Source organism: Phaeoacremonium minimum, assembly GCF_000392275.1.
Source record: "Phaeoacremonium minimum UCRPA7 unplaced genomic scaffold PA7_03_scaffold_420, whole genome shotgun sequence".
NCBI lineage: Eukaryota > Fungi > Ascomycota > Sordariomycetes > Togniniales > Togniniaceae > Phaeoacremonium > Phaeoacremonium minimum.
Window position 1 is genome coordinate 1 of NW_006921322.1, and position 25859 is coordinate 25859.

Here is a 25859-nt window from a genome sequence, read left to right on the forward strand (position 1 = left end):
CCTGCGACGCTGCCATCCTCTGGTAGAAAGGCCATGAGGCAACTGCCAAGAAAGCCGAAAGAGAGCAGCAAAATGATCATCGGACCTCTTAGGTTAAAACGTCCTGCGAACCAACTCGCACTAAGCGTGCATATACACGCAATAGCGCCCGACGGAATGGACAAGAGTGCTGTTTCCTTGGACGTCCAACCAAAGCTCTTGATAACAGTCGCCTGATAACTACTGATAAATCCATTGGGAATGTTCGACGTAAGGACTATGAGTGTTAGTATCCAAGTTTGTGGATCCTTGAAGCACTCGAAGATTTGGTGCCGTTTGATGTGCTTATTCTCAACTCCGGTTAGGTTGCTTCGGAGGCGCTCGATAGCCCAGACCTTCTCCTCTTGCGTGAAGCCCTTCGCGGTCATCGGATTATCTGGGACGAAAATAATAACAAGAATTCCGACAAAGATCGTGATAACACCAAAGACGAGAAACATAATTTGCCAGGATTTGAAGTCGTTGCCGGTATAATGCTGAAACCCGAAAGATGTAATAGCGCCGACCATTTTGCCGACGCCAGTACCGACATACCAAAAACCGACTCTTGCAGGCTGTTCTGATCTCTTATACCACATTGTCGTCAAGAGTATGAGCGCAGGGGCCACCGCCGATTCGAAACAGCCTAGTAGAACTCGAAGAGACACAAGACCACCCCAGTTATGAGCTGCAGAGTTACAAGCGACCATTAAGCCCCATAGTATCACATTCCCGCCAAGGTATTTCGCTGTGGGCAGACGCTGCATAAGGTATCCGGTAGGGAACTCAAATGCTAAGTATGTAACGTAGAAGACAGTAGCAAGCTCTGAGTACTGATCACCATTGATACCGGTATCTTCTTGTAGCCCCATTACGTTGGCGTAATTTACTAAGCAAGAATTTAGAATAAATTGGATACGGCAATCACCATGTGAACATACTTAGAGTTTTATCGAGATACTGCAAAAAGTAACAGGCAACTGATCTCATTAGCTATCACAAAACCAGAGAGTTCCTTCATGTTGAACTTGATAACATACACATCAGAGGGACAATTCGCCAATCGATCTTTCGTAGTAGCTTCTTTTCATCTTCGGGGCTCATTGCTATGACATCTGCATTGTTGAGGTACTGCAAGGCGGCATCGCCATCGCTGACAACATCAGCACCGTGCTTCTCTGACATCTTGATTGTTCGGGGGAAGTTTAATATCTCTTCAAATCATCGATGTATTCAGGAATGAAATACTAGCATTTCTCTATAATTTTCAGGGCGGAACAAGTTGACGAAAACGCCTTTGGTGATCTTGGCCTATATACAACAAATGACCACAAGCGAGAGGACAAAGGGCGTGTAGTAGCAGAATGCTATCTTTTGTCCCCTCTCTGCCAAGTGATACGAAGCAGATAGCTTGGCCGACGATGATTGATTTCGTTCGATCGGCGCGCCCCGACATGGTACGTATTGTACCTATCTGGACACGCTCACCGGTAGGGGCCCCGGAAACTACCCATTCAGGAAGGACAACTACCAGACCCCGATGATTCGGGGCTCAAAGATCGGGATGTGAAATCCAGATAAGCACGGCGCAATCTTTGGTTAGCATTTCTGAACCCTTTGCCGATAACTATGAAGGGATGTGCGGGGAAGTCTTCGCCAAGTCGGGATCGACAGCACAGTGCCGATATGAATAATTCCGAGAGATAAGTTTGCGCGACACATGATTATATGACCACCAAAGCTAGATTATGTCAGTGCAAAATCGGTTTAATTGTTTCCGAGGAGAACCAGATGTCGTGACCTCAGTGTTGAGAATTACAGTACAAAATGCTTTTGCAATTTTATTGGCTAGTGATCTTGGACTAAGTTATTATATATTCAACTACCTGTCCATTATCGAGCTAGCCCTAAGCAACCACTGCTCTATGATAATCAAAGTAACGAGGCTCTTTCCAGGTCAAGTATTTGGATTGATACCTGTGGTGACTTCTTTTGGGTAGTATGGCCAGTACCGTAAGCGTGTCCTCAGACCTTAGGGCAGTAATGAACGGACAAAGATCTGCGCACCGAGTCTAGTTAGCTCGGACTGGTAACCTCGGAAAGAGAGAACAACCTAAAAGAACGGTTTCATGAGGTGGACCTCATACCAAACACTTCTCATTCCACGATAACAGTTGACACAATGTCAAATTCGGTTCTCGCCAGCCTCGAGACGTACGAAAAGATCCTAAACGATTCGTTCAGTGCCGATGACGCTCAATTTGACGTCATATTTAAGTCCATGTGGGCACGAGACATCGAAGCGACTGTAGACGGGAAAAGCTCTGGCTATGACGAGGTCTATAAAAGTTTGACAGGCCTTCGATCCATGGTCGCATCGGCGGAGGTGAAGGTTCTATCTCTATTTCGAGACGGGAACAAATACGCAGAACGACACCTTACCCAAGCCGTCATGAAAGATGGTAGCAGATCACGGGCCGATGCATACGTGTTTGGTGAACTAGATGAAGATGGCCGAATCAGGAAGTTTAGTGAGGCTCTCATCCTCAAAAACGACTAGGGACAGGGAAAGAAATCAGACTCGGTATTGTCATGACTTCGGAGAGATATCAATGGATTCATGAAGAGATTAGCTACTGGTCAATTCGTCAATCAACAATTGCTTTCTGCCTATCCAGGGAATGCTCCTTGACGTAGACATGCAGCTTTTCCATGCAGTCCCATCTTACCTTGCATTTCCACCCGGATCCAAGAAGCTATTAGTTCCCTATAATGTCACCGGAATAAAGAAAAGATACCAGAGCAGGAAGCCTGGGGCCCCCGGAGACGTTGGTTGCAGATGCATGCCGGCAACGGATATCGTTAGAGCCATGCACTAGGAAAGCGTAGCGATATCTTGTCAACAAACACTCGTTCAAGTTGGTCGAATTGTTGGCGAAAGTACCAGGTACGTTGTGGAGTCAAGGCTATGCCTAGAACGCGTTGACTAGAACATTCTTTTGGAGCACTGCTCCAGCCCAAGGTGGCAACCGAACCCGATGATGCCCAACCGCTTGAGTGGATGCCTTAACAATTACTGATTGGGCATTCTAAGCCCGGCATCTGAGCCAGAATGTGAGAACCTAACGATTCCGAACGAATTGGAAGAATTAAAAGTGGACAGCGACTGGGCCTGCCGGTCAGCTCACTCGATATGTCTGAGTTGTGAGGAAACCCTTATTGACTGGGCACAATTCAGGACGTCATCCTACAACTGACTGGATGCGACGCAAACACGACAACCCGACCTGGTAGGTTGCACAACAACGATACTAGCACAAAAATAGCATTGACAGTCCAATGTAATCCCTCATTGGCGGCTTCCACCCACATGTTGACTCACTCCATGGGTCCCGGGCTGGACCGAGCCAATGCCAAAGCTCTAGGGCTATGCGACCTACGTGTGCTCGAGTTTTATTGGGATATTCGAGCGTAATCACGTACCTTCATGGGCTACACACTCTCGAAACTTTAGAGATGGAATGTCAAGTGGCATGGACAATTAGAATGCAATGGGGCGGTGACAAGCGAACTCTTGTGAGAGGTTCTGCTTCGGCGACTATCACCGCGGGGCGTGGCTCATCACACCCGGACTTCGGGCCATAGATCTGTTTGGACAGCAAGTTCCTATCAATAACTCTCATTTGACACACACGTGGCAGTCTGCAGATCTTGGAACGCCAAACCGGATAGTTTGCCCTGTTTTCTGCGCGCGCAGTCTAACCAGACCAGACCCAGCCACTTGCTGCCCAACCATTAGACGCTGACATGCCGGGATTGCACTCCCTGCCGCTCCCGCTCAGCCCTCATATGAGGCTCATATGCACATGTCTCATTACTGCAGATGCAGCAACAAACAGAGCAGTCATTTTCTTTTCACTTCCTGAAAGCGACTCTTGTGCCTACCTCCTCAGTCTTTGCATTGCCGTTGGCGTCGCCGTTCCAACCTAACCCCGGACCAACAACATTCAATAACACCAAGGCACTTTTGTCAAAAAGAAAATGCCCAACACCACAACTCCTCTACAACAACTAAGACGACTGAGAGCACTCAGGCGAAAGCACCACATCAATCGATAAATCAACATACACGTTTTTAAAAACGAAATCCAATACTACAGCTATCAACACAAACGACACCGATCATCATGACCACGCGATTCGCCGGGGACCCCGTCCTCCCGGGCATGCGCCCTCAACACTCCAACATGAGTAACTTCACATCTGAACGAATGAACCCTGAGCGCCGTAGAACCGTAGCTGCTCGGCAGCCACGAACCAGCTTCTCGAATGGATCAGACATTTCAACTTCATCAATGCAACCTAACGTCGGTGCATCACCTGCTGTGTCCCTGAGAGCGGCCAGAGTAGTGAAGACGCCAAGACGACCGACTGTTAATACTGCAGCCACGGCTCATAGCCCTCGACAGTCTCACAAGGTCTTCTTCCGTCCGAGATCTAAGGGCGTCTGGGCTGGAACCCATCATGGCACCGATAGCCAGGACTTCACAGCCGACTCTGATGACTCCGAGTATAGCTCGTCGTGCCTCTCGACTAGTACTCAGGCCACCACAGTATATGACTCGGACGTTACTGTCGGCAAGGGATCTAGTGCAGGCAAGGTCATGCGGGCTCCCACCCCAACCGCTCCAGTGCGTCGAGGCGGCCTGCGGCAAACGACGTCTCGCACTGGCACAGAAGCCTCTTCCTCGCGTAGCGGATCAGGCGTCACTGTCGAGACACCAAAGCGGACTGTCCACATTGAAGTCCTTGCGGCAAAAGAGAACCAACAGGATACCCGCCATCAGAAGCAGATCGAGCATGTGCTCATGGAAAAGATTGAGCAGCTGGAGCTCGAGAAGAGGAGCTGGCATGAGAAGGAGAGCAGCGCATTGAAGGAACTGGAAGATGCCATGGAGAGGTCATCTTCTCTTGGCATTGGGAAAGAGGAAGTTGAAAAGCAGCTTGACGACGAACGAAAGCAACGAGGCGAGGATCGACAGCATCTGGATGACCTCGAGCAGGAGTTCATCGAGCAAGGCAAGATGCTTGGTGATCTGCGTCTCGAGTTTGACAAACAGACATGGGATATCGAAGCCTACGAGAAGGAGAAGACCACATGGGTCGAACTCAAGGCTGCTTTGGAGGAAAAGTGCGCCGAGCTTGAGAAAAGCCTCCAGGAGATTCAAGACCACAGGGATGCCAAGCAGACCTTCCTGGTCGAACAGGTTGCGTCACTGCAGATTATCAAGGAGTCTCTAGAGGGCCGCGTCGGTGCCCTCGACAGTGAGCACGTCGCTCAACAGACAGAGATCGGCAATCTACTCAAGGAGCGCGACCGTCTTCGTGAAGAATCAGAACAGCAACAAGCCTCCTTGAAAACGCTAGCCGAAGAGAAGGTTGCCGTCGAGGAGGAGAAACAAAAAATTCAAGCTCGAGTCGAGGAGCTCGAGGGCGAAAACGAAACCCTTAAGGCGCAAGTCCGGGACCTTGAGACTGATGTGCAGAACCTTAAAACACAGATTGAGGGCTTGGAGGGAGAGAAAGTGGAGCAGAACACTCAAATCACCACTCTCACCACGGAGCGCGATGAGCTCAAGGCGGAGAACGGCGCGCTCAAGGAACAGACCTCTACTCAGGACGCGGACATCACTAAACTTCGAGACGAAATGGCTCCTCTCAACGATGAGCTTGATCGTCTTCGGCAAGAAAGTCCTATCGCGGAGCGAGATGGCCTACTTGCAGCTACCGCTCTCCTGAAGGCCCAGAATTCTGATCAAGAGGCCGAAATGGTCAAGATGCGCGACGAGCTCAAGAATGCCCAGGATGAAGTTACGAAGCTGGCAGATAACCAAAAGGCTCTACAAGCCGAAAATGATGAGCTCAAGACAAAAGCTCCTGAGCCTCAGCAAGACACGACAGCAACCGAGGAACTTCAGCAACAAATCAGCGGCCTTGAAGAGCAGAAGAAGAAGCTCGAGGAAGAGGCAGCGAAGGTTACAGCTCTTGCTACCGAGAAAGCAGAGCTTGAGTCTCAGAAAGCTGAGCTAGAAGCCAAAGCATCGGAACTTGAGTCGGCCAAGGCGGAGCTGGAACAACATGCTAGCCAGGTGCCCCTTCTAAGGACGGAAAATGCCAACCTGGTCAGCCAACTGAGCGCAGCTCATCAACAGGTTGAGGAGCTTGGTGCAGCCCAGCAGAAGTCAACAGCAGAGATGGCTGACTTGCAGTCCTTTGTCAATCGGCTGGCAACGCCAAAGAGAGCCCAGTCAGAGTCCAGAAGCACCACCAGCAGTAAGAAGAAGAGCAGTGCCAGGAACAGCAAGGAGGAGCTGGTAGTTGTGCGAAATCCACAAGATCGTGGTAGTATGTAAGTGACCATCCACCCCGACGTCAATCTTAGGAGCCAACGGCTAACCCTTTTTTAGACAAGTCATGCGAAAATGTGACCTGCGGCCGGCGAGAAGTCAATCTCAGCCTTCAGATGACTAATATTGTGCTATTGTGTGGGAGTATGTACAGGGTAGAGACATTCATTGGGTTTGCGAGGAACTGGGACTAGAGCATCTGGGCATTGTAAAAGGGGACCTCTCGGTCGCATGTACATGGCTAACTTCTGCCTGTGGAAGAGAAAAGTCTTGTTTTTACTGTAGGTTTCATATGTATTGCATGAAGGAAACGTTTTGGAATATGGGCAAGGGGCTTGAACTGGGCGCTCGAAGTATTGTGGTTTGCTTTGACTTTGTTTGATTACTGCAATAGACTTTATTTTTGTTTTTGCTTTAACTTTTGTCCGTCCCGCCGTGCTTTTCCCTAGCTATGATGAGTTCCCTTTCAATGAAGCTTGCCTTCTTCGTAAATGCGTGGAGCTGACCCAGCTCACGAGCGCTTCGCCAATGCAATGATGCTGAACTCGGTGTTCCCATCTGCTGCATTAAGAAATTTTCTGACGCCTTTCTCCAAAGCTGCCTCGCTGAGCATATCGTCTCCCTCGCCAAGTTCGCCGCGATCAATCGGACCGTCTGTGCTTCCTTCCAACTCCCACAAATGCCCATCGCCTCCCTTCACGAATGTCAAAAAATGGTACCCACAAGCCTCATCTGCTCTCGGCGCCGAGCTGTCACCCATCCTAGCAGCGCGCATATGAGACTTCTCCAACTCCTCGCTGTTATACAGCAAGTCTGCTCTAGGCAAAGGCTTCAGGGCCCTGGCCTTCTGGAAAAGTCCGTCGAGTGTCGAGCCTGCTTGGATAAACTGTTTCGCTTCGCCATTGGCGACTGCGTGAAGCAAGGCTATGAGCCCACAGGCGTGGCCGATCGTCTGTCTGAACCACGTTACTGACTCCTCGTCTCCGGACTTGTCGTAGCTGATTCCATCCTTGGCCAGAGATGTGCCATCCGCGCCACGGACGGCATAGTAAGGAGGTGCTGGGGTGATGAAGATGAGTGCCAGAGCAGGACGGGGGACGAAGGCGAGCAGGTCCGGATCGTCGAGGCTGTAAACGTCGGAGAACTCGAGCTCTGAAGACACGCCGAGGTCGTGGATGAGTGAGGTGAAGACCTCGGGATTATTTTCCAACGGGATGAAGGTCTTCTTCCCGGAGGGATTGACGTAGACGCCTTCGGTAGGCATTGCGGCGAGGATGGGGATGCCGTTCTTGCTCACTATAAAGGGAGCGACGACTACTTTCTTTTATGTCCGATCCTGTGCGCTTTGACGTCGTTGATGGTTTACCCTAGATGATGCAAGGAGATGATCTATAAACACCTCTGTCTTGCCAAGGAAGGAAGCTGATGTCGCAGGGAAGAAGGCGGCGATGTAAGTTTAGGCAAGTACGAATATTGTAGCGGCCTCGCTTTGGGTTGAGGCGTAGGCACTGGTAGGCAGCTGCCTTGTTTGCGTGTTGCACGGTGTTGTTCAGCACAGTACTGTGGCTAGGTTTTCATGAGAGGTTTACAGTGCGAGCTGGAGGGGTCAGGCCGCCTCACCCCGCCAAACTGATGCTGATGCAAACCACAAAAGAATGAATGAAGGCATAATCTTCACAGATATTGACATCATAAAGACCTCAATTGCACACATTAATGGATTAATCAACTGACCTCTACGCAGGGGAATCTTGGAAAGGAATTTTCGATGAAGGTAAAGACGCTTTTGACCTTTCCGTTGTTTTATTGCATGCCTCTGCGTGATCCTGAACGTCAAGATTGAACCAACACCTCATAGCTGGAATGAGAAACTACTTTTCGCTGCTATTGTCAAACTCCCACCAATCGAAGTTGAAGAGGTAGTTCGTGCCATTTCCTACGAAGCGAAAGAAAAGATTGTGAGTATCAATTGCCCCAGTAACAGGGCAATCAACTGTTATCCAGGTCTGCCAGCCGCCAGTGCTCGGAACAATGTAAGTGCCAATTACTGTGCCGTCTCCAGCATCCAAACGGAGCTCAATGGCGCCACCGTTGGTCGCAGAGGCGACACGGGCATGAAACGAGGTTGCACCATCGCCAAAGGCAACACCCTTGACCTTGATGTAGTCGCCATCGTTAATGAAGCCGATATTGATGCCACCCTCGCTGCACACCACCGTCTCCACACCTTCAGTCCAGGCTATCGTTTCGGCCTCCTGGCGAACATACGGGTTGAGGGGTTGTATCTGTGCTGGCCCGTCCGCAGTCATCGTGATTTCGGGGATAGACCCATTACTGTTGTAGACAAAGCCCTCCACGGCTACGGACCGGGTGAAGCCGCTACCACCAGGGAGGGCGCCGTTGTGATAGAAGAAGTACGTAGAATTGCGAAAGTTGATGATTGCTGGGTGGTTCGTAAAGCTAGCCCCCTCGGCTGGCATGATAATACCGCCATACGTCCAAGGGCCAGTGGCAGTTGGGGCGGTTGAGTAGCGTATGTCCTCAGGACAACAAACCGCGGCATAAATCAGGTAGTAGAGGCCGTTATCCTTATATATCCAAGGTCTCTCCTCAAACGTGGTGTTGCGATCCGAGTTATCGAGGCGTATCCCGAAGCCTTCGGCCGTGAGCGGGACTTAGGTAATGTCTCCGCCGTATGAGATCATATCCTCATTCAACTTGACATACCAGAGGTCTGGGTTCCCCCAATATATGTAGGCCTGGCCATCGTCGTCGAAGAAAACGGTCGGGTCCATCCGATCATTCTCAAGCAGTGGTCCTCCTATAGCGTCCACGTATGGGCGACAATACTGTCACTCACACCTACACCAATGGCCATTCCATTGGTAGTGCCATTGCGAACTGGCGCGTAGGAGTAAAAATTCCCGTTTCGAGCGATGACCTGTCCTGCCCACGCATTCGCATCAGCCCAGCTGAAAGTGTTGAGGTCCATTGGCGAACCATGGTGCTTCCAATTAGCCATGTCTTCCGATGAAAATAGAAGCCAATTCTTCATTGTGTAGGTAGTAGAATTATCTTCATCGTGACCAGTGAAGAGATAAACGCGGCTACTGTACACTAGCGGTGCTGGTCTGCGGTATATTCGGTCTGGATAATCGGATTATCACCGCTGGCAATACTGACAATATCCAGAAGCATGATGAGATATAATAACTCTTGAGCCTTCTATATTGGGTGGTCATTAGCAGCCCAGCTCATTCTTGTGTTGGGAACGGCTACACCCCTCCGATGACAGTTTCAAGTTAATATATTTGGTGCTGAAAAGAAAAATACGGTCCTATCAAGTGCGGTAATTGACCGCTAGGGATACTTACACTGTTGGGCGATAGTCATGGTTTGGGGGGGTGAAGTGGAGAGCATTAAGGATTCAGCGGAAGCTGTTCCCATGCTTGAGGGGGCGTCTCTTCTCCACCGGAATGTGGAGGAAGAGCCTATATAAATTCCAGCTCCTCCAGCACAACATTACATGCTTGATATCTCTAAATTCATGTACTTACCTAGTCATTATCATGACATCTGTTTCTTGCCTCCTTTTCTCCTTGATGCATCTTGTGGGATCCCAGACTGTCTCAGACAGTACCGTTGGCTTGAGCATTAGCCAAAGGTACACCATTTTCAGCACCAGTCAAGATGGCGTTGACGAGGCAGGCTTCTATTATTCGCTATATGATCCGAACCAGACTTAAGTCGGATACACCGAATACCCTACCAGTGGAGACTTTGAAATTGGTTGGGACTTGCCGACTGCTACTGAGTTCCTTGGTGGCAAGGGGAACAAGTCCACGGTTACTCTGTACGTTTCACAGCACGGTCTTTGTAACTTTTCTCCCTTACGCCCACACGGCCTAGGCATGTCATACCACACATCTAACTATTTCCTTACTGCAAAGCGCCCTATCATGGGATGGGTACTTCACTGCTTCTGGTGATTATACCCTTGCTATTTACGGGTGGACCCTAGACCCCGTCACCGAGTGGTATATTGTCGAAGACCACGGCATTGGCACGCCTGGCAATGGAATCATTATTGGCACTATCACCAGCAACGATGACGTTTACGATGTCTACGACTTATACTACACAGACGTGCCTGAGATATACGGTGTCACCTCCTTTCATCAATATTGGCCTGTTCGGCGGGTCCAGCGTACTACGGGCACAGTAGATGTTACAGCACACTTCGAGGCTTGGGCGTCTTCTGGCCTCGATCCCGGTACCCCAATCTTCCAAATGGTCACTCGAGGGCTTCAGTGGTGAAGGTTATCTCAACTTTAGTGTCATACAAAGCAGGCCATCTCGCAGTAATGTTGTTCCTCGAGATGCCGTTGCACTCATTTTCTCTTTTTTAACTGTATTGTTAGTCACCGTTGTCGATTGACAAAGCAAAGTCCTCAAATAGGGGTCCTCGAGTACTGTCTTGAAGAGTTCTCTTCTCGGTATATTAACTTTGATGAGAACACCATCGTCTGTAAACTCATGGAGATCAAAATTCGAAGACACATACTCTCTTTGAATATGCATCCTCAGAAGAGTCTCAAGCATAGAGAGGGTGGTCGCCACAATGATTTCCTCATACGACAAGTACTGTCGGGCTTCGTAATAAGGCTTGCCACACAGACGAGAGTTTGAGCATATTAGATATGACCATAGCGGGAATCAAGACGGAAATTTTATCTGCACTGCAGATCCTGAGGGATCGAGCGTCGCTTGAGCAATTGTTGACTGTCGCAGTCCCTTGTAGACTCCCAGCTGGACGCGTAGTCCAGATACCTAATTGAGTAATTATCGGCACTTGTTAACCCCTGTCGTCCCATAGCGCCGGGATCCACTGTGGACTATGGGGACCGGAGCCGCAGACGCTCTACTGCCCTGTGAAACAAACATCATGGAGTACAAATTGTTCCTTGCGCTAGAAACTGCAGATTCAATAGCCAGCGTTCTCGTATTCAAATCTCGAACTGGATCCAATGTGGCTAATTTGTTACTCAAATGATTCGTTCATAGCTAGGAGCATTTGACCCTCATCTATTGAATCAACGTTTGACTCTCACACGCTCTCAACAAGACACGTGAATAGTCTAGGCGGCTGGACCAAACATTCTAATCCTGGTTTGTGCGTAGTTGTTTCACGGCAGGTTGCACCGAGAAACGCACTAGGATCTGAAAACGAAGTGTTCGTTTAATGAGAAAAAGATGACACGGCTGTTTTGTATGAAAAAGGGATTCCGCACCCGTCGCACGGTTGCAGTGAAACCCCATCAAAAGTCTCCATTCGAGTTGGAGCGGCTGCATGGCAGCCGCCTAGGTTTCTATCCATTCTCAAGATATTTGATTCGTCAACTTGCGCGAAGGAGGCTGGCAGTGATCTGAGCGCATGTAACCTCTCGTCGTAGACTGATAAAAATGGCCAGTGATCAGACCAGGGCAACATCTACGGTGGTGTCGTGTATTGCTCTTCTCACAAACATGATCGGCGGCGCAACTACTGGAAGTTCCTTGACTGAGGTGGACTTATCACGCGTTTGACAATGTTGTTAATCCACTTTAGAAACGTACCATTTTAGCAATAGCATAGGAGTTGCCCAATAGAAAGTAGTCATTAGCAACACAAAAAAGCTCTTTGGCACGGAAGTATAAGAGTGCCGGGACTATCGCCAAAGTCATTCAAGGTAGAGTCTTCTAGCTTTCTATCTTCTCATACGCCTTGAATCCTTTTGTCTTATCTCAAGCACCCCCCAATCCTATCTATAAACCACTCTGTTCAATTTGTCTCTCGTTGAATCGGATTCGGAGATCTCAAGCTTATCCGCCGGACCTTGTATATGTTGAGACTCAAGGCGATCACCATGGGATTCCAAACTTCCACCATATTGATAGCAGCTGTAGCTGGACTCTGTGGTTTAACTACTGCTATTAACGACGATTCTGCTCCACCTATGAGGCGGCAAGCTTCTTGTCCCTCCGTATGGTCTGATGCTGCTGTTGATCTCAAATCATCGTTTACAGAGACGAATGGAACGTGTACCGATGATGCCCGTGCTGCCATACGGCTCTCCTTTCACGACTGCTTCCCCGAAGCATGTGATGGTTCCATAATACTCGCAAATGAATGCACCGATAGAGGGGAAAATTCGCAGCTGGTAGACATATGCAGCATAATTGGAAGCAAAGCCTCGCAGTACAACGTCAGCACGGCTGACATGATCCAGTTCGCGACCGGCAAGTCCACCTCATATATGAAACGATTAACGGCACATGCTAACAAGCGTTATCAATCAGCAATCGCCATAGCTTCGTGCCCTGGAGGGCCCACAATATCGTTCAAGGCCGGTCGCACCGATTCCACGACCGCAAACCCCACAGGACAAATGCCGGGTCCTTCCGACAATGCCACTGTGTTGATTGCTGCTTTCGAAGCCAAAGGATTCACAGCAACCGAACTTGTCGCACTTGTTGGTGCTCACTCCGCTGCTAAGAATCTTGCTGGTACCGGGCTTGACTCGACTCCCGGAGACTGGGATACTGAGTTTTATACGGAAACCGCTGATGGAACTGCGCCGACAACACTGGACAGTGATAAGTTTCTTAGTAACTCAAGTGAGACGAGCTCTGTATGGAGTAGCTTTGCCGAGAGCTCAAGCTCCTGGCAAGATGCCTTCGTGCCAGCGTAAGCATATACATTTTTTGTTCGTATCTATTACGCCAATACCTCGCCACTGACACGCGTGTTAGAATGGAGAAGATGAGCCTTTTGGGAAACGACGTATCAAATTTAGTTGACTGCTCGAGCGTCATCACAGGTGCCTTTGCGTCTAGTGTAAGCGCAGCTCAAGCGCAGGCTGATTTGAGCAATGTTGCGGAAGCCACGCCATCGACATCGATATCCTCCAATGATGGCAATATTGTGGGCAAGATGGAGATGAACGCACCTCTGGCTCTCGTCTTATCCCTAGGCCTCCTGCTCATATGGAGGTAATATTACAATGACGAAAAGAGGAGAGAAAAATGTAATAAAATGAAGCTCCCGGGAGCTTGGCAATTGAATTTGTATGTATGATTATGGTAAGCGAGGCCACATATGTGACCTCCAATGTGAGCCTCTAAAAGGCTTAGGTAAGCGTACCGAGCAGGGGATAAGTGTTTCCAATGAGACAGCTGTAGTAATTTACTCTTATTCACCAGGTTGCTGCTGCGCCACGCACAAGCCTTCATCAACTTCATCGCCCCACGATCAAGACCTGGATTTCTCTCTCGCTACTTGCCCGGTGCGGTGTGCATTAGCTATGTAGAACAGGGTTTTACCGCCATCTTCTTGATATCGGCGCCTGATAGCTCCTGTCGGCTTTGAGTTTGCTATTAGGATCAGCTTCAGGCAGTTTCGGCCTTCTACTTCTCCAATAGGCGCCTTACTTAAGGCTGTCTAGGAGTGCAAACCTAACAATGACCCCCCCTTCTATAGCTAACGCGCGTACCTCTCAGGGTGAGATCCTTGTTCAGTATACATGATACTAGTTGTGCACACTAACATTCAACAGAACAGCATCTGGCGAGGATTGTTGCCTTGCCTATCATCAAGAAGCATGCGGGCGTTAGTCTGTTCTGCCGCCCTTCTTTGATCATACTTGCGGACTGACTAGTAGTAGATAATCTGAGCAATGTGCGTCTTCTGTTTGCGTACTGTTTGGCTTGCCAAATCGTCAGCACTTACCGCGCATATGAAATATACCAAAACTTCGACAGCTGGGCCGCTCTAAACCGCAAAGACAAGTTCTTCATGACTTGGGGTGTTGCCTCTACCGTGCTAATGGCCTTTTTTTACGGTTTCTTACGCAGTGCTAGAATGCGGGATAAGATATAGGAAGAGGAGGGAAATAATAGATTGATGAAGTCGCTGCGCTTTGCGATTTAAGGCGATATGGAAATTAATACGCAACAACACCCCTGATTGTACGACTATTGACCTTTGGAGAAACTTAAGTTTGAATGTTCTATAGTAATTGGCCTGCTCGCCTGAACACTTGCTTAAATTTGTCAGGAACATCATATTTACCAAGAATAACGTCAACCAGTTTTAGACCTTTCCCGCTGCGAAATGTTTGATCTTCTAACAATGTGTCAAGATCACCCCATGTCTCAATTCGATGTGTTTGTACTGGATAATCACTAGGTTGGCCAAAAAAATGCGGCGCAGCCAAGTAATTCCAAGGTGCGATGTCGTTGTAGACCTCATTCATGCCGTGAATCTGTCTTTCGTAGGCATACCCGCCATTGTTGATGATGAAAATTGTCATGTCCAGTCGTTCGCGAATGATCGTGCTTAGCTCTTGCGCAGTTACCTGGAAGCTGCCGTCTCCTTCAAAAAGGATTGTGCGTCCCGTGGTCTGCGCGAGAGCGGCACCTTGTGCTGCTGGAAGCATATGTCCGATAGAGAACCAAATGCCAGATGCAAGAAGCTTCACTCTGGGAGGTAGTACCAAGTCTCGCCCGCCTATCACTGTAGTTGCATTTGCTAGTATAACCACGTCGTCAGGTTGGAGATAACCTGAGTCGTTCAATTTCAAGTACAAGTTTGTCTGGTCGATAGGGTCTGATGCTGTGGTGGGATGTGCCACTACTTCTCGGAAATTCCCAAGCATGTTGGTGTTCCGTTGTGAGATCTCTGTCGAATCCAATAGCTTGGAAAGCTCTTGTATTACCTGTCGAGTGTCAACCAATGTTCGATCGACGGATGTGTTCCCGATCGTGATGATTTGATTTGTATCTGGAACCCCGGTCCATCCCAATGTTTGCGTATCTGAAAACATAGGTCCTAGTGCGAGAACGAGATCCGATGACTCTAGGTAAGGAAAAGTGTCGATTTGACCCACAGGCCCCGAGTGTACACCATAGTAGTTTGGTAGGGAGGTGTTGACCATACCAGCCCCGGATGGCATTGTTAGCGTAGGAATGCCGGACGCCTCTACGAACGAATTCACCTCATCTCTCATGTTCTGTAGACCGAGGCCACGATCTACCAATAGTAACGGCTGTTTCGCAGCGTATATCCTTTTCAAAAGAGACTGAACCACAGGCCCAACTGCTTCGCTATTGTCACTGCCGTCATGCCCGCGCAATCTGTCCCCCAATCTTACTGCATCAACATCTATGTTGACCATATCGCTGGGAATGTCAATGTACACGGGGAGACTCCGATGCATGCACTCCTGAATAATCTTATCGACTGATTCCGCCGCTGTGTCAACATTGTCTAGGCGTGTCTGAGCTACTGTCACGCTCTTCGCCATCTCGCTGAAGACGTTGTGACTTGAAGCTCCGAAGCTATGATGGATGTGCACATTTCCTCGCCTCGTCGACTCTTGTAGCATCTTCGTAGACGGTGTAGTGACAATGTGTACGACGGGCACGTGCTCAGCATAGCTCCCAGCTACGGCATTGATCGCCGACAATTCACCAACACCGTAGGTCGTAAGCAGGGCACCGAGTCCGCGAACGCGGGCATATCCGTCGGCGGCATAGCCGGCATTGAGTTCGTTGCAATTGCCGACCCATTTCAGGCCGCTTGGGCGGATCTGATCCAGCGCCTTGAGACCGAAGTCCCCGGGAACACCATGAATGGCATGGACGTTCTGTTGCGCTAGTCGGGTGAACAGGTAGCGGGCGAGGGGAATTGTTCTCGGCATCGTGATACGCGCACTCACCAACAGCTCAGTCGTGGTTGAAGAAAATGGAGGAGTTTAAGAGAGGCCATTAAGCATTTTATGTAGTTGATGTAGCATTCATTAAGTGGAGAAAAAATGACAATCGTAAGAATCTAAGTGATCCATCTGTGGTTTCAATAACATTACAGTCTGGCACAGCACAGGCTAGACTCATCTGGGACTGTCTTCGGGGGTTTGCGAGCTAGATTATAGAAAAGTGAGCTTCCCTCAGCAATAAAGCAAAGATTTAAAGCAACCGCAAGTGCGCACGTCATTCTGCCATATTCTTCTAATGAACTTTGATGACCGAATGTGGCCACCATCGCGGCTCTTGATGAAGGTTGGGTGGGTGAGCAAACTGGAACCGATTGACTGGGCTCTAAATTCTCACTGTGAGAGGTCATCAGTTCTTCCGCCTTCCGCGAAGGATTCTCTGGATCAGCTTAAAAAGCGAGGTTTGAGAGAAGGAACCGAAATCTCAATTCCAAACCTTTTTACGTTGCTAGCGAAATTTAGGCTCTCTGTGTGACTAACTTCCGAAGACATGGCATCATCTACAACGGCATCCGCATCTCATTCCGTCATACCGAAGGCGCTAACTGTTGTGATTATCTCCGCCTGCGGCTCTCTCGGGGTTTACGGGACACTCGTTACTGGGTCCCAAAACGGGTTATTCAATGCCATCTCGCACTCACTCGGTCCGACCGCGCGGGAGCCGTTTTCTCTTGGAGGGCCGGCGCCATTGCGCACTGCGTTTACGGGCATTGATGCTATAGACAGGCAACTATCCATTCTAGTTGCATTCTTTACAATCGCGGTCGATGGCCCGCGCAGCTGGGATGTCACACTCTCCCAGTGGTATTTGCTTGGACAATTCTGCGCGGGGTTTAGCTTGCTGGTGCTAGAGGGTCTGCGTCAAGGCAACCAGGGCAAGCTCGTCAGTTGGTTAGTAACCTTTCGTGTTCTTGTTGTTTGAGACACGGGTGCTGTTCTAATTGTGCAATAGGACCGGAACAGTTGGTTGTGCTCTTCAAAGAGCATCGTACGCTCTGTGCATTCCACTATACCTTCTCTTCCACCTGTTTTCGTCTCCTGTCATCTACCCAAGCCCGAGCTTCGAGAACCGCTTGACAGTCAGCACCGCCGATCTTGCTCTTCTGCCATTTACCAGCGTTTTCTTCTTTTGGGTGCCGGCTCTACTCATGAGTTTGCCGTCACCTTCAGTTCTTCCTCCTACGGCACACTATGGATGGATCGCATTCTGGCAGGTCTTCCCTATGTGGCAAAGCATTTGGCAGTGGCTATTGAAACAACCACTTCGATCACGCGGCACAGCCAAATCAGTCAGAGCACATCTCGAGGCTGCCAAGCATACGTATCTATATATCCTCGGGCTCGCTGTCCTATCGCAAGTCACGCTTCTTAGCGTAGCTTTGATACCCAAGACCGTTGTCCCAGCAGCTTGGGCCCCTGTGTTTGCTGAAGTCGATGTCGTCTCGGCATTTGTGCCTTACTTGCCGTGGAATTCGCCGACCGTGGAAAACCCTGTTGTACCTGTTTCTACTGGTGAACTCGCGCAGCTTGCTCGGCTATTCCTGCAGTGGGATATCTACCCTACAAGCGCTGCCATCCTTGTGTGGGCTCTGTATTTATACGGGACAGGAAGTGGGAGACCCGTGCTTCCTATACTGCCCAAGGTCTTTATTTTGGGACTGGCTGGTGGCCTAGCTGCTCCTGCCGCCTTCCTTCTTTGGGAGCGTGACAACACTGTAATGAATCAAGCATTTGCTAAGGAAAAGGATATTTGAGGTGAAACTGGCGTTTCTTGACTCCGCTCGTTCCTGAACACACATCGGTTGGAATTCCCCTAGTACTGGCTAGAGAACTTGATTGCCTCAGCGGATTTCAATGTTAGAGGGCAGGACTGTACTGTACAATATGCACTAGCATTAGTCACTTAAGCTTATCGAGCCTTCGCATACCATGTTCGGCAGGAGAGGCCCGGAGGACACCAAGACTCTCTGGCGACACTGCTTCAATTATTCGTGGAAATGTACTGTTACTAATGCCTTGTGCGCATGCTTTTAAACTATCGCCAACTAGTGAAGGGTCTAGGTGGTCTCAAGTCCTGATCTAAAAGTACTTGGGGGCCAACTCTAACGTTGTTTGATGCGATACCACACGATGATTCCAGCATTGTCTTCAGGGCTACCGCACACCAATTCGCTGACCTCTCGGCGTCGGACTCTTCAGCGAATTCTAGCGGTCCACGGCGGTGATCCACCACCAATTGCCCCTGCTAGCTCTCACTTGCTCCGTTAGTCTCATTTCGCTACCCGCATCCGATGACGAGGAGCATGTAGATGGCGGCCGCGTTGTTAAAATTAGCATAAGCATTGGAGATCTCGTGAACCACAATGATGGGACTTAATAACATGCTTCATCGCTGGATGGTAGCAAGTCCTGGAGGGCGATCTAGGGAGAGCTGCTTAATGGTTTCTGGTCATGCATTGCTTTTCGCCATTGGTTTTTGTCGCTGCTGTCGTAGCGGCGGCATCTTGTCAGTCATTCGACCAGGCACAACGACCCGCGCCAAAGACGTATTGGTATGAGAATATCAAGCACAATGGCATCAGTCCGTTCATCCCCAACGGCCACAATTGGACTGTATTCCGCAACGTCAAAGACTTTGGCGCGAAAGGCGACGGCGTAACAGACGACTACTTGGCCTTCCAGGCGGCGGTCCAGTATGGTAATGAGACAGCTGACCGAAGATCTCATTCCTTTGGCACAACAGGACAGCCCGCAGTATTATATATTCCTAGTGGAACTTACATGCTCAGCTTTCCCATTCAGTCATTCGTCGACACGGTGATAATGGGCGACCCGATTGACCCTCCTGTTCTTCGCGCCACTGAGAACTTTTCAATCCCATTCCTCTGGTACGCCAAAGATCCAAACTTCGATGCGACCATCAACTTTTATATCGCAATGAAGAACCTTGTCCTGGACTCGACATTGGTACCCCCAGAGCAGGATATCACTCTTTTGGACTGGAGTGTCAGTCAAGCTGTACAACTTACAAATGTAGTTTTCAACATGCCTATCGGTGCAACCGGGCACAAAGGACTAGCAACACCCGAAGGCGGTTCTCCATTAATAATGAACGACTTGACTTTTCAGGGAGGCTCGGTAGGAATTGTTATGAATGAACAGCAGTTCCATTTCAAAGGCATCACATTCAAAAGTCAGTCTACTCGTGGATTAGTAGTCGGCCAACCAAACTGACTTTGCATTTAGACATGGATATCGGCTTGAAGATTGATAAACTATTCGAAGGCACTGGACAAGGCCTGCATTTTGAATCATGCAGAATCGGTGTTGACACAAGCAACAATAATACTGGATTCTTTGCCCTTATTGATTCCAGTGCTAAAGATGTGGACGTCGTGTTCAATATTGCAGCCTCGCCAACTGCTCAGGGGTCAATAGTCTTAGAAAATGTGAAGGTGGACAACTCTGTTGGCTCGGTACGTGTTTCTGAACGCCAAACCTTCGATTTAAACAACTACTGACACGTTTGTGTTTGATATAGACTGTCAGTGCTGATGGCACAAATGTGCTAACTGGCTCCGTGGCGCGTGGCAGCTCGTGGATCTGGGGCAACGTGTACTCTCCAAAGGGTCATGAGCGTGCGGAAGGGAAGCTGTATCCAGCCTCCCGCCCACAACCACTCATTGACCGCTCTGGGAGCTACTATGCTGTGAAGCCTCCAACATTCCAAGAATGGGATGTCGTAAATGTTTTGAATGTGAAAGACGTGTGTGGATGGCCGGTAGCTGGAGACGGAATCACCGATGAGTAAATCCGTTCTTAGCTCACACCTCAGGTCATCACTACTAATACGACAATAGCACTGTGAACCTGCAACACATTATCAACACTGCAGCCGGAAAGAAGGTCCTTTTCTTTCCACATGGAACGTACCTCGTCAGTGACACTCTGGTAATTCCTCCAGGCACACGGTAAGCCCACTTTGTGTTTGCTACATATCAATTGGCTCACGCGCTTGTCTAGGATTCATGGTGAGGTATGGTCAGAGATTAGTGCCATTGGGGACAGATTCAAAGACCAGGCAAAATTAGTTCCCATGGTTCAGGTGGGGAAACCTGGTCAGACTGGAGTCGCACAATTCGTCGACATACTGTTCACAGTAGCCGACATCCTTCCTGGTATGATACAAGACAGCATATGTTTCCATGGTTGTGATTGGTTTAACTGACTCACACAAGGCTGCAAACTTGTCGAGGTAAACATGGCTGGGAGAACCCCTGGAGATGTCGGCTTCTTCAATACAGTATTTCGAAGTGCGTATAGTCTAGCTCCTTGTAGTTCCTAAACCAATGCGCTAACAAACGTCGAAGTTGGTGGAGCTCGAGGTTCTAAAGTTCACACAGAGTGTGATGATCCGGCAACTTGCAAAGCAGCACGTCTGTGCGCACATCTGACCGAGTCATCTTCTTCGTACTGGGAGAACTCGTGGTGTGAGTTACTCAAATCAATAAAAAGGTTAAGCAAGCTGACCCACGCACGTTCTTAGGCTGGTCGGCGGATCATGACCTGGACGATGATCGATATAGCGCCAACCCTTCTACAGCCGGTGGCTTTCTTGTGGAAGCAACGAAAGGCACATGGTTGGTGGGAATTGGATCTGGTATGCTGCCTTAGTGAAGTTTTCCAGCACATTTTTCTTTTTTCACCGCATCAAATTTGACAATGGCAAGTCTCACTAATGCGATTGTAGAGCATAACGATCTTTACCAGGTGAATATCTACAAGGCGAAGAACGTTTACTTGGGATTCCAGCAAAGCGAGACGCCTTATTGGCAAGGGATTGGCTCAGATGTTCTCAGTCCACAGCCTTGGGGAAATGCTCTCCTCCCTAGTGACCCCGACTTTAGCTGGTGCGAGGCTGGAGATGCCCAGGTAAGCCGTAGTACCCATCTGGAGAAGGTTTGATTACTAACATGGGGCCCATAGTGTCGTATGGCGTTATACCAAAGAGTCGCGCACTCAGCTGATATCAACTTGTACGGTGGGGGTTACTGGACATTTTTCAATGGAATCAATCGGGACTACTGCTCGAGTGAATGCCAGCAGAATGCAGTGCTCTACGAAGACAACCGAAATCTTTACAGTTACGGAATTAGTACGCACAACGTGCGGACTTTGCTGTTATCTGGCAACAATGGCAACTACCAAGTCATTGCTGATGACATGGATAACTCGGGAGGCTGGCAAAGTGGTGGAGGCGTGTTGGCTGCTTACATACCGAGGTTGGCATAGACAGTCCCAAGCTCATATCATGGTACTGCAAAGTGTTTCAATTGATAATGCGACTCATGACTAAAGATTGCGATTGAGTCATGGGAATAGCTAGTTGACCTACACTCTTTCAATTACCATCACCACCATGGCCAGTCACCACTACCGAGATCACCACATACAGGCACTAGCCGATCTTAGATGAACAATACACAACAGTTTCACTCTATCAGAAGTGGTGATTCAAACTCTGCGCCTCCCGTCTGATGTCCGTTAGCATAATGATGCAATTGATTCTACCTCCCTAGCCCTTCTTGCTCTATTTGCCTTCCAGAAGACCCTCCAAACGCTATAAAATTCCAATTTCTATTCCGGCTACCAGCTCACGCCGGTGATCGATATATGTTCTAACCGCCTACCACTATAATTCCACCTATTCCAGCTCAATAGTACCGGGAGGCTTTGAGGTTCTAGAAGATGTCAGCTGGAGGCTCGGGATAAATGCAGGTTAAGATTTCAACTTACAGATCATAGACCACGCGGGATACACCATCTACCTGGTTGCAAATAGTGCGGGAGACATCCTGGGGTAGACAGATTAGTATAATAGAGATTGGTAATAGGGTTCGGTCGTAATAGAGTGGCAGGGTGTATTGTCCACGTTCGTGGAGAGCCCAAAGTGTAAACGAGGCATGACTTACAGCGAGGAAGGAATTATCAAAGTTGAACACCTCCGCGCTCATGAAGTCTTTGGTACGGACAGCACGGAGAATTATGATGTAACCCCAAACTCGCTGGTCGCCAAAAACACCAACACTACGATTGGTATCGAGACCAGCATAGGCTTGAGATATCTGGAGAGAAAGAGTTAGCTCACACCTATCTTCGCATATGTGATTTGGCTCACCTGGTCGTAAAGGCCAGCCTCCCTGATCTTGCTGATGAAAATGTGGTCGGCCTTGCGTGCGATCTCCACTCGCTCCTTAGTAACGTCGCCGAGGATGCGAATAGCAATGCCAGGGCCTGGGAAGGGATGGCGATTTACTAGCGACTCGTGGATGCCAAGCTGTCGGCCGATTGCCTACGGTACTTAGCATGAGTGATTTAAATTCACGCCCTTGAACCTTGCTTACCCTAACTTCATCTTTGAATAACAGCCTCAATGGCTCTATCAGCTGCATCACAAATCATGTCAACAATCTCTACGTGATGGAGGAAGGAGAGTGAACTTACACGTAAACCTTGCTAAATGAACTATATCAGTTACTGTTAATGAAACCCTGCCAAGGTATTTTGACTTACGCCGTTCATCATCCGCTATATGCCGGTCAGTGGAGATAATTCAGTTTGTAGATCTTTATCATGCTTACCTCAGGTAGACCGCCTACGTTGTGGTGAGCTGTTTCTGATATCAGCACTATTCTCCTCTCTAATTTGATCGACCTCGTTGGCAGTCTACTGCTCCAAAATCTAGTTGTGTCTCTTACTCTTAATAGTGGCCGATGGGCCTCGGAAGCTTAAACTTTCGATACTGAAACACTGTTAGCTTGGCCGCATCAACCGGCTTAAAAATGACTTACACGTCAGGGTACAGTGTGCCCTGCAAAAACCATTCCACCTTCCCGGTGTTGGGTGTGTTCTCTGCTTCTTTCTCGATCTGGCGAGTTGCGTCAGCAAACCATCTCAACTGCCAGAAAAGGTTGTGAGCGTACCCTGATAGCTTCTTTCTCGAACAGATCGATGACTATGATGAAGTTAGTATCATTATCTCAGTCCATCCAAGATATATGAGTCTACATACAAGTTGACCCAATGATCTTTCGTTTCTTTTCGGGATCAGAAACACCGGCAAGACGACTCAAGAACAGCTCGCCGGCGTCGACAACTGTGAGGTTGATGCCAAGGTGTTCTCCGAGCGTCTGCTTGACCTCCTCGCACTCGTTGAGACGCATACATCCATTATCGATGAGGATAGCCTTGAAGCGGTCACCGATGGCTGCACGCATTATGGACGCTCCTACAGTGCTATCCACACCACCGCTACACGCGCCAAGCACAAGTGCTCGATCGCCAACAAGCTCCCGGATACGAGCGATCTCAAGCTGCACGAAATCGCCCATTTTCCAGTTCGGTTGAGCCCCGCAGATATCAACTGCGAAGTTGCGGAGGAGCTCGGTTCCACGGGGGGTCTAGATCGGAAGGTTAGAGAGAATTCTCAAATGTAACGTCTTAAGGTGACAAACATGTTCAAGCTCAGGATGAAACTGAACGCCTGGTCACCTGCGTTAGCATCTCCCCTAACTGAGCGATAAAGGTAGTCTAAGGACAACAAACCAAAGATAGGCTTTTCCTCATGGGCGATGCCGGCGTACTCCGAGTTCTTGGTGGCGGCAATGACCACAAAGCCCTGCTCAGGTCAGCAAATCATCCAAAAGTCCAAATGATATTTACTCACGGTAGGCAGGCTAACTAGCTTGTCGAAGTGGGACATGAACGCAGGCATTTCATCTCCCAAACCAGCGAAGAGGCGGTCGACATGACTATTCACCTTGGCGATATTGACATCGGCATGGCCATACTCTGCGAGAAAATGATTAGGAAGAACTTTGGATGGTATTACAAAGGTTACAAACCTCGTGCTTCTCCACGGGCAACATTCTTTGAATCAATCCGCCATGCGATCTCCTGGCACCCGTAGCTAGGCAACTCATATTAGTGTGCTATTATGTAACGATATCAAAGCATAGTCATACCAGATACCCCTATAACTTCAGGTTAGTCATGGATTAGAAATTTGAGGTACTGGTAGGGAGCATTCACAGAATGGGTACATCAAGCTCAAATACAGCGGGGTCAACATCTACAAATATGAGTAAAGAGAAAAGCACGTTCGGCAGAAGGGAATCTAACGGGGCGCGCCGTCATCGTAGACAGAAGAAGGGCCTAGTAAATGAGTTAAGCATTGTCACAAAGCATGCATTGAGAGGCGCCATACCTCCAGAGAACACAATTCCTTTAGGCTTCCATGTCAGATCATTGACCTTGGTGGTGCACGGGAGCAGCTCAGCGAAGACGCCCAAAGCTCGGAGCCGACGCAGAATAAGATGGCTGGTTTGGGATCCAAAGTCAAGGACAAGTATAGTCTGAACAGCCAAGCGTCAGCCAACCCATTCTTATCGCGTTTGCCGAACCGATCACGTCCCCACGCCCTTTCTGGGGTGATCGATCGCAAGTCGGGGTGAGCGAAGGCATGTGAGTCTTGAGGCTCGCCGTGCCGGCCTTCTGCAGTGTAATCATGATACGTACATCGAAGTTGTTGTGAGGCGCTTCGCCCTCGACGTTGGGAGCCATTGTGATCGCGATATCGGCGGCGTATCGAGAGCAGTATCGACAAAGTTGTTGATCACCTCAGGAAAAAAAGTACGAGGTGTAACCGCCTATCTTTTTAGCGTGCCCTCCCTGACAAACAGTTTCTGCCGGCAGAAAGGGGCGGTGAGCACTCCCTTTGGTGGGGGATCTCCATACACAGCTACCTCCATGTACAGTAAGGGAGGGGCACACCTGCCCCGCTTAAAGTCCATTGTACTGTACCTGACTGGTGGTACCTAGATAAGGGTCCCCTACCTAGGTACATTGAGATCTGATCTAGACTAGTCCAGGTAAACTGCTGAATCATGAGGCCCTAAGCCAGCTACTAGCAGCTGCGCAAACCACGACAGGTGCTGTTTTATCTAGGAAGAAGAAGCATGTATTCGAGGTCTGCATTGAATGGGCAATAATTCTAATCTCGTTGTGGGCTTTGAAACCAATGATGGAGCATCAGAGGACTCATCAGCAATGCAGCTGTGAGTCACCGCTTGGCACTTTCCAGTATAGGCTAGCCAGTCAAGGTCAGTACAATTAATTACAGGATTTGTGTCATAACATGTCGTATAAATCAACAACATCATCCATATCGGTAGCAGTTAGTAAAAATCATTCAAGGTATCATCATTCAGATTAAAAAATGGCTTCTTCAGCCCATCAATCAAGCCACGAAATCACAACGCCGCGTCTCATTATCCGCAGCGCTAAGCATTCCGATGCTGCAGGCATTTGCCATGTGCTCGGAAACCCCCTAAACTTCCCTCATAACCCTGTCGATCCAGACCTCACGCCGGAAGTCTTCGAAAGGCGGATTGCAAAATGGGAAACAGCAACCGCGAAAGGCGACAGTGCTTTCATGATTGTTATCCTGCGAGAAACCAATAAGATTATCGGCTTTGGAGGGTTCAATTCACTTCCAAAAGCCCCTGCTCTAGCCGGTTCTGATAGGCTTGAGCTGGAAGGTGATACAGGGCTTGTTATAGAC

The 25859-nt window shown here is 49.0% G+C and overlaps 5 protein-coding genes across 5 annotated transcripts; 2 read left to right on the top strand and 3 right to left on the bottom strand.

Moving 5' to 3' along the window:
- Positions 1-4373: 4373 nt before the first annotated feature.
- On the top strand, positions 4374-6431 carry UCRPA7_5621 (putative rna polymerase rpb1 c-terminal repeat domain-containing protein; the record flags this gene model as incomplete). The annotated part of the gene is made up of 1 exon (XM_007918166.1): positions 4374-6431. The coding sequence occupies one exon, from the start codon at positions 4374-4376 to the stop codon at positions 6429-6431; it is 2058 nt and encodes a 685-aa protein (XP_007916357.1).
- A 505-nt stretch (positions 6432-6936) lies between these two features.
- Positions 6937-7689, bottom strand: UCRPA7_5622 (putative ubiquitin c-terminal hydrolase l3 protein; the record flags this gene model as incomplete). The annotated part of the gene is made up of 1 exon (XM_007918167.1): positions 6937-7689. The coding sequence occupies one exon, from the start codon at positions 7687-7689 to the stop codon at positions 6937-6939; it is 753 nt and encodes a 250-aa protein (XP_007916358.1).
- A 607-nt stretch (positions 7690-8296) lies between these two features.
- Positions 8297-8734, bottom strand: UCRPA7_5623 (putative xylosidase arabinosidase protein; the record flags this gene model as incomplete). The annotated part of the gene is made up of 1 exon (XM_007918168.1): positions 8297-8734. One exon carries the CDS (start codon positions 8732-8734, stop codon positions 8297-8299), a length of 438 nt encoding a protein of 145 aa, XP_007916359.1.
- Positions 8735-19018: 10284 nt separating this feature from the next.
- On the top strand, positions 19019-20048 carry UCRPA7_5624 (putative exo-beta- - protein; the record flags this gene model as incomplete). Its single annotated transcript, XM_007918169.1, has 4 exons — positions 19019-19243; positions 19367-19430; positions 19484-19713; positions 19779-20048. 4 exons carry the CDS (start codon positions 19019-19021, stop codon positions 20046-20048), a joined length of 789 nt encoding a protein of 262 aa, XP_007916360.1.
- A 1893-nt stretch (positions 20049-21941) lies between these two features.
- UCRPA7_5625 (putative gmp synthase protein) lies at positions 21942-24859 on the bottom strand (the record flags this gene model as incomplete). The annotated part of the gene is made up of 21 exons (XM_007918170.1): positions 21942-21978; positions 22034-22092; positions 22210-22362; positions 22416-22589; positions 22642-22683; positions 22742-22753; positions 22811-22825; positions 22879-22907; positions 22996-23039; positions 23089-23165; positions 23221-23252; positions 23310-23697; positions 23752-23780; positions 23843-23915; positions 23964-24088; positions 24142-24206; positions 24262-24270; positions 24329-24368; positions 24419-24451; positions 24504-24651; positions 24815-24859. The coding sequence occupies 21 exons, from the start codon at positions 24857-24859 to the stop codon at positions 21942-21944; spliced, it is 1629 nt and encodes a 542-aa protein (XP_007916361.1).
- Between the last annotated feature and the right edge of the window lie 1000 nt (positions 24860-25859).